The sequence below is a fragment of the Malania oleifera genome, chromosome 1 (assembly GCF_029873635.1).
Source record: "Malania oleifera isolate guangnan ecotype guangnan chromosome 1, ASM2987363v1, whole genome shotgun sequence".
In the NCBI taxonomy this organism is placed as follows: Eukaryota; Viridiplantae; Streptophyta; class Magnoliopsida; order Santalales; family Ximeniaceae; genus Malania; species Malania oleifera.
In genome coordinates, this window is record NC_080417.1 from 135,170,832 (window position 1) to 135,179,536 (window position 8,705).

At 30.5% G+C, this 8,705-nt stretch overlaps 1 protein-coding gene across 1 annotated transcript; it reads right to left on the minus strand.

Moving 5' to 3' along the window:
- Positions 1–5,746: 5,746 nt before the first annotated feature.
- Positions 5,747–6,880, minus strand: LOC131150277 (metallothionein-like protein type 3). Its single transcript, XM_058100890.1, has 3 exons — positions 6,669–6,880; positions 6,244–6,291; positions 5,747–6,138 (listed from the first exon to the last, which is right to left on the minus strand). The coding sequence occupies exons 1-3, from the start codon at positions 6,812–6,814 to the stop codon at positions 6,036–6,038; spliced, it is 297 nt and encodes a 98-aa protein (XP_057956873.1). The 5' UTR covers positions 6,815–6,880; the 3' UTR covers positions 5,747–6,035.
- Between the last annotated feature and the right edge of the window lie 1,825 nt (positions 6,881–8,705).

The window sequence follows — 8,705 nt, forward strand, 5'->3', positions numbered from 1 at the left end:
AGACCTTCTCCATCTAAACTACCTTTAGAGTCTCCATCTTTTCTGCAAAGAATACAAGGAGATATTTGTGACCTAATCCATTCATCCTGCGGATCATTTCGATAATTCATGGTTTTAATTGATGCTTTTACTCAATGGTCACATGTTTGTTTACTTTCAACTCGTAATGTTGTTTTTGTTAAATTTATTGCTCAAAAAATAAAGTTAAGATCAAGTTTTCTTGATCATCCCATTCAGACTGTTCGTTTAGATAATGTAAGTGAATTTTCTCCAAAAGCATTTTATGACTATTACATGTTAATAGGAATAAGTGTTGAACATTCTATTGCACATGTTCATACACAAAATGGTTTAGCGGAATCTTTCATTAAGCATTTACAATTTATTGCTAGACTTATGCTTATGTGATCAAAGGTTCCTACATCTACTTGGGGTCATGCTATAGTGCATGCTGCGTCTTTTATTAGAATTAGACCAACTGCATATCACAAGTTTTCACCTTCACAGCTTGTGTTTTATCACCAACCTATTGTATCTCATCTTAGAATTTTTAGTTGAGCAGTATATGTTCATATTTCACCTGCGCAACAAAGTAAGATGGGACCACAACGTCGGCTTGATATTTATGTTGGTTTTGATTCTCCTTCTATTATTATATATCTTGAACCACTAACAAGTGATCTTTTTAGAGCAAGATTTTTAGATTGTTAATTTGATGAATCAGTTTTTCCGTCATTAGGAAAAGGAAAAGGTAAAGGATTAAAAACACAAGAATTTTTTTGGGACACACCAACTTTGTTTAATCTTGATACACGCAAAAATCAATGTGAACTTGAAGTTCAAAGAATAATTCATTTGCAGAATATTACAAATCAATTGCCAGATATTTTTATAGACACCAAAAGAATCACTCAATCACATGTTCCGGCCACAAATATTCTTGCCAAATTGATTGTTCTTGAAGAACACCCAATGGGAATAACATCTAATGAATATAAAATGCGCCAGAAGCGTGGTAGACCAATTGGTGCAAAGGATACTGTTCCTCGAAAGAAAAAGGAAATGAATAAAGATGACACTCTAAAAGAGATCATTAACACTCAAGAAGAGGTTAAAAAAAATATAAATCAACAATCCCATATTTCCACAGAAGCAACACCAAAAGTGTTTCTGGTACCGGAAAATTATGAGATCTCATTAAAATTTGGAAATATGCGGAGAAGAAATGAAATTGTTGTTGACAATGTGTTTGCATATGCAATTACTTCAGAAATTATTAATGATAATGAGCCCGAACCTCAAACTGTAGAAGAATGTCGATATCGAAATGATTGGCCAAAATGGAAAGAAGCAATATAGGTTGAACTAGACTCATTAGCCAAACGTAAGTTATTTGGACTAGTAGTCCAAACACTTGAGAATGTCAAACCTGTTGGGTATAAATGGGTTTTTGTACGTAAAAGAAATGATTTGAATGAAATTGTGAGATACAAGGTGTGTCTTGTAGCACAAGGTTTCTCACAAAGGCTTGGTATAAATTATAATGAGACTTATTCCCCTGTTATGAATGCAACTACTTTCAGATTTCTAATTAGTTTAACTTTTTCTGAAGGATTTGACATTTGCCTCATGGACGTAGTAACAGTTTACTCATATGGCTCATTGGATAATGACATATATATGAAAATCCCTGAAGGATTTAAAATGCCTGAAGCATATAATTCAAAACAACGGCAAGTGTACTCTGTTAAATTACAAAGATCCTTGTATGGACTGAAGCAATCTGGATGAATGCAGTACAATCATCTAAGTAAATATTTGTTGAAAATTAGATATGAAAATAATCTTATCTGTCATTGTGTTTTTATCAAGAAGATAAATTTTGGATTTGCTATAGTCGTGTTTATGTTGATGACATAAACATAGTAGGAACTCCAAAAGAGATCTTAATGACTGCTAACTACTTAATGAAAGAATTTGAAATGAAAGATCTCAGGAAGACAAAATTTGTATTGGTTTTCAAGTTGAACATTTAAGAAGTGAAATTCTTATTTATCAATCATCTTATGTAGAAAAAATCTTGAAACAATTTTATATGGATAAATCTTATCCATTAAGCTCCCTGATGGTTGTTCGTTCACTTGATGTGAAAAAGGATTTTTTTTCGTCCTTGAGAAGATGATAATGAAATCCTTGGTCTTGAAGTACCCTATCTTAGTGCAATTGGAGCACTTATGTATCTTGCAAATTGCACTAGACCAGATATAGTTTTTGCGGTAAATTTGCTGGCAATGTTTAGTTTACACCAACTCAGAGACATTGAAATGAAGTAAAACATATTTTCCGTTATCTCTGCGGCACATCTGATATGGGTTTGTTTTACCAAAGGGAGTAAAGTTTGTGTTGAAAAGATATGCTGATGCTGGATATCTTTCTGATCCTCATAAAATTAAATCACAAATAGACTATCTTTTTACATGTGGTGATACTGCTACCTCATGGAATCTGTAAAGTAAACGATCATTATTACCTCTTCAAATCATTAAGAAATATTGGTAGTTCACGAAACAAGACGTGAATGTGTATGATTAATAACTATAATCCAACACATTAAAGGGACAAGTGGATTATCACTAGAGAATGACAAGCCAACGATATTGTACGAGGACAATGCAGCATGTATTGCACAAATCAAATGTGGGTACATAAAAGGTAATAGAACTAAAAATATTTCACCAAAGTTCTTTTACACTCATGAATTTTTGAAGAAAGGAAATGTTGACATTTGCAAAATTCGTTCAAGTGACAACTCAATAGATCTATTCACAAAAGTATTGTTAACTTCAATTTTCAAAAAATATGTACATAGCATTGTAATGCAACAACTTAAGGATATTTTTTAATTAATTGTATTTTTTAGGAGAAGTATGAATACTGTACTTTTTTTTTTTCCTTTGTTGAGGTTTTGTTCCACAAGGTTTTCTTTAGCGAAAGTTTTAACGAGACATATTCATAGTGTATAGTTATCCAAGGGGAAGTGTTGTAAAATGTGTATATTATACATGTGGATGACTATCTTGAGAATATGTTATAACTTTTGGTATGTTCACATAATGGTTCATTATGGAATTTACCTTTGGGATGCCAATATAATCTTTACCTATATAAGGACATGTTTTACAACAAAAATTGGAAAAAAAAAGAAAAAGAAAAAAGATAATTAATAACATCTAATTCCTGAAGAATTTTTATAGTTCCAAATATCTTTACTTTAATTTTTCTATATATATATATATATATATATATTTTTTTTTTACAACAGTGTGTTTTTTTTAGGGTTTTGGGGAGTAGTCTTCTTTTTTCTTTTGGGGAAGAGCGCCGAACAGACGGAAGAACAGCAGCTTGCTGTTGTGTGCAACCTCATGGCCACTCTCTCTCTCTCTCTCTCTCTCTCTCTCTCTCTCTCTCTCTCTATTGTTATTTAATTGTTTTATTTTACTTTAATGATATTTTAAAATACCTTGGAGCTCTTTATCAATTTAAGTTTAGCTTATTATTTTACATTAATATCAATTTAAATATCTTGTTGGAGGTTTTTTTTATTAGTTCAAAGTTTAGTTATTTCTATTTAAAATTTTAGTTTGGGTTTATTTTTGTTATCAAGTTCACCAAGTTTTTTTTTTTTTTTTTGTTAAGTTGAGTTATTTTATTGTCTCTCTCTCTCTCTCTCTCTCTCTCTCTCTCTCTCTCTCTCTCTCTCTCTCTCTCTCTCTTGTTCTCTTGTTACTTTAATTAATTAGTTTGTTTAAATTTTAAGGTCATTTTAGTATTTAATGGAACTTAATATTGTTGGGTTAATTTTCATTTAAGTTCAGTTAATGTGGATTTAATCTGTTTAAGTACTTGGTTGAGTTTAAAACTTTGTTAAGTTAGTTTATTTTTGCTTAAGACTTTATTTATGTTGAGTTCATTTTTGTTTAAAGACTTCGTTTAAGTGTAGTCTATTTTTGTTTAGACCCGTGTTTAAGTTCATTTCATTGTTAAGTGCCTTTAAGAGATTAATGAAGTATTTTGTCTTAGTTCGTTATTTAAATATTTAAAGAGTTGGTTAATTTGCTTATTTGATTTCATTATCGTTTATTTGGATGGTTGAATGAATTATACTGGATTAGGCATAGTTGTTTGGTTTGTTTAATTTTCTAGTAGTTATTTTACTGTTTAAGCATGTTATGCTTTTTGTTTAGGTTCGCTTTGTTTTAATTTCGTCACGAATTCTCAAAAACCCTAGAAATTTGAATCTGAACCGTGTTTAGTAAATGTTTTTTTTTTTCTCTCCTTTTTATTTTAACGCGAGTTTGAAATTAATCTGCATTCCTTGAGGAGACGATCTGACCATCTAGGCTAATTCTTACACGACATAATTCTTATATTTGGGATAACCTTTATGCTACTCATTTTAGAGTGAGTCACTTTTATCATAGTATTTAACAAGGAAAGGAAATATAAAAGAAAATGAGTTTTTTTTTTCCTTTTTTTTTTTCCAAATAAAATCTTTAATTCAAATTTATCTAAACATATAGGGAGAGATGAAGATGTTTTTGGTCAAAAGGATTAAAGACAAAGGAATATAGTGGTGAAATAGTTGTCTTTTGTGATTTTGGATTCCAAACTAAATGTAAATGGATGTCCCTCGGGGAGGGGGCATGTGTAAAAGAGTTGTTCCTTAAAGGGCTCGTGACTCGTTAATACTAAATGAGTCAAACTTACGTGCGAGCTACCCGCACTTGACTTGTCCCTTAATTCGACTCTACTCGATGCTATTCGAGTTCGAGTTGAGCTCGAACAACTCGAGTACTTTAACAAGTCAAGTTTGAACTCAATAACAATACTCGAGTTGAGTTTCAAAGCTAATCGAGCTTTTTTATTTATTATTTTTATATTGTATGTATAATATATATTTTATAAATATATTTAATATTATATGTAAATTATATATATATATATTTATATATGTATTTAATAATGATTTATAATCGAGTCGAATTTGAGTTTTATGAACTTGTAGTTGAGTTCGAGTTTAACAATTATGAAATTGATCGAACTTGACTCGAGTTTCGAGTTCAACATTTTCGAGTTGAGTCAAGTTGAGTTTGAGTATTTTATTGTATCAACTTGATTCGACTCGAATATACCTCTGCTCATTAACTCGAAGTTGAGGGAATAATGATTCTTTGTAGTATTTCAAAGATAAATTATGTAATATTTAACAATAATGGCCCTTCTTGTTATGCATCCCGGCGTAGGCTTCCAATGATATGTATAGACAAGGAAAAGAACAAAAGAAAAACAATTATTGACCCTCCCCCATATGATTTAGGTAAATGCATCCTCTAATAAAGATCGTTGTTCAAAGCTTAAAGACATATCTTTCATTTTCCTTCTCTTAATTTGAATAATTTTTTTTAATATTTATTATAAATAAGAAAGAAAGCAACCTTGCTTTTAAAATCAAGTGGATAAGATTTATCAGAAATCTTCTTTTGAATGGACAAACTATTTTTTTTCCTCTTGGTAGAATGCCTGTATACGACCCTCGTCTAAGGACTGGTTCGAAACCTAGCCCGAGTCATATGCTCGAGTCATATCAAAAGTTAAAATGTTCAAAACTATATCTATATCGCTTATATAATAAATCCAAACATACTAATTAAACTTTAAAAGGATGAAAGGAAAATTTGCCAAGTTATTAAGTAAAAGTGAAATATATATATTCAAATCAAGGAGTGTCGCATAGACAAATTAAGATTAGTACCTGAGACACTCAAATTTCACACCCCACACGTAGAAATCACCAGCTAGCTGGCTAGCTCACACACACTCAAATGAAGAACTTATTTATTCCAACATAGACATAGACCACAACAAGTAGGACTACATAGACGACACTCCCCCCCCAAATTCTTAATTATTTAATTATCCATTATTATGCTTCCTAATTAATAGTGTAAATGCTTTTGGATCCATCCGTCGTTAGATCAGTGACCGCAGGTGCAATTCACGCAGGTGCAGGCCGCCCCGCACTTGCACTTCCCGTCGTTCTCCGCCGCCGGGACCTCCATCACCACAGTCTCCACGTAGCTGCATCCATCCATCCATATATATATATATATACATCCAAATTAATTCATTAAACCAGCCCATCCAGATTTTTAATTCATTAATAATTAATGGATGTGTACATACCTCTTCTCAGTTTCAACAATGTCAGCTGTGTAGCTGCTTCCTTTCTTCCTGCAATTCCGAAAAATATGTCATTAATTTCAATATTTATTTTGAACCATACATCGGACACAAATCGTATAATGATCTCTTAATCAATTTTTCCTTTGATTCGTTTCAGAAATTCGAAGTTTCGTCTGTCTTGGTTTGAAATTGGAAAGAAATATTTTTCAAAAATAATCCTTTATTCCATCCTTAAGAAAAATGAACAAAATTAGTAATCAAAATTTGAAACTTAAATTTAAATTTATCAAAATATTAAAAAACATGGATATGATTTTATATTCCATTTTCTACAAATAAGCACATAGCCAGGTACAAATTTAATTTAGGTTTAAAGTGAAATTTAAAGCTTGTCAAAATAACTTAGGTTATATGTATATACTTACACGCACTGGCTCTTGTCGGCGCAGTCGCAGTTGCCGCAGGTGTTCGACATGGCTACCGTTAACGGACGAAGTTGGCCGGCGTCGGCGAGTAATTCAATTGGTAGGCTGATGTATGATTGTGTGTTAAGTGGATGATGGATTTGCATGCGCTGCGCGTGGTATTTATAGGGACGGAGAGAGGGGCGTGGGGCCCAACGGATATGGGCCGATGTGGGACCCACAAAGCATGCGAGGAGCACACGCGAACAGCCCAGCCACGCTCCAAAAGGAGCATCTTGATAATGGCGGTGAGGCCCACAGGGCTTGCCTTCCCTTTCTCTCTTCCTCTCCCGTCAACTTCCTCCGCCCATCCTCTCTCTCTCTCTCTCTCTCTCTCTCTCTCTCTCTCTATTTATTTTTAACTTAATCTTCCTTTATTATTTCAAAAAATTTCAATTTTTTTATTAAATCACATATTTTGTAAATAATTTTTAATTAAATTAAAATTAATTGATTGTATAAATTTAAAGTATAATTGAAAAAATATCTATAAAATTTCAAAAAAAATTAAATAAAAAGGATAAAATTCATTTTAAAAAATATTTTTTACTACTTTTCAATTGTCATGTACAATAAAAATTTTGTTCTTTTAAAAATAATTATAATACTTTTTATCTTTATTATAAAATTCTTAATTTGTACTTTTATTATTTTGATCATATTTGTTAAATTATTATTTAGTTTAATAATAAAAATGAGTACTTGTTGAATCAAGTTTTTAATTCATTTTAATTTTACAAATTTTAACGAAATAGGTTATCAATTTTGATTTTTAGTCTTTCTTTTCGGTTTTTAATTTTCATTTTTAATTTTAATTTTCATAATTTTTGACAATAACACTAAGTAACCCCTTAGCTATTTTGGTAGGCTATCCTTAGATTCGAAAGTACGATTACACCAATAAAAATTATTAATACAATCGTCATGATTCTTATTATATTACCCTAGGTTCCATCACCAATCAATTTGATTAAAATAACATAAAATGAATAGCAGATCGAATTAAACTCTCTAATTCATTCATCAACATAGGAGCATAAAGATTGCGTATTTCAATTTTGCATCTCAATCAATAATTAAATTGGCCGACAACCTAATATTTATTTAATGTTACTTTGGCTCGATCATATTTATTCAATATTTATTAATTCAATAAATTTTAACCTTTCCCCAATATTTCGTGTCCATACTCTTCTAGCCTTTGCGTCAAACACTATTAGGGTGTCATTTTCACAATAATTCACAATACATGATTGGGCTACTGTGAATGATTTTTCGGTAATTTATTATATCACGGTGTTCTAAAAATTTTAATGATTTTTTTTTGTACATTTTTTAAAAAAAATTAAAAGAAAATTTTGCATTTTTTTTCAAAAACCATATTATTAAATACAGTATCCAATCATGCAACCCATATAACTTTGAAAGTAAAGTTTATTTGTATATTTTATTATGAAGAAATTAATGTGAAAATATATGAGTACATGAATAGTATCCTAGGGGTGAGCATTCGGTTGGTTCATTTAATTAACCGAAAAAATTCGGTTAAAGAATCTCATTTACCGAACCAGACGAAATTTCATATTTAACCGAACTCAAAACCGATCAAACTGAATTTATGTTAAATCGATTAATCGACTTTAACTGATTTAATATTTTAATACATGTAAAAAATATATATATAATAAAAAAAATAAATAAAATTTTAGTATATATAATATATAAAATATTTTAATATAATATATATGTATAATTATTTATTATTAATTTATACTCTTTGGGAACCCAAAAATTGAACCGAAAACTGAAATTCAACGAAAATAAAAATCCAATCGAACCTAATAAATTTTTAACTAAACCGAACCAATTGGATTTATCCAATTTAATTCGATTTTAATCATGCTCATCCCTAATAGTATGAAGATAACTAGATAAACATTCAGGTACTAATGATAATGAGCCCGAACCTCAAACTGTAGAAGAATGTCGATATCGAAA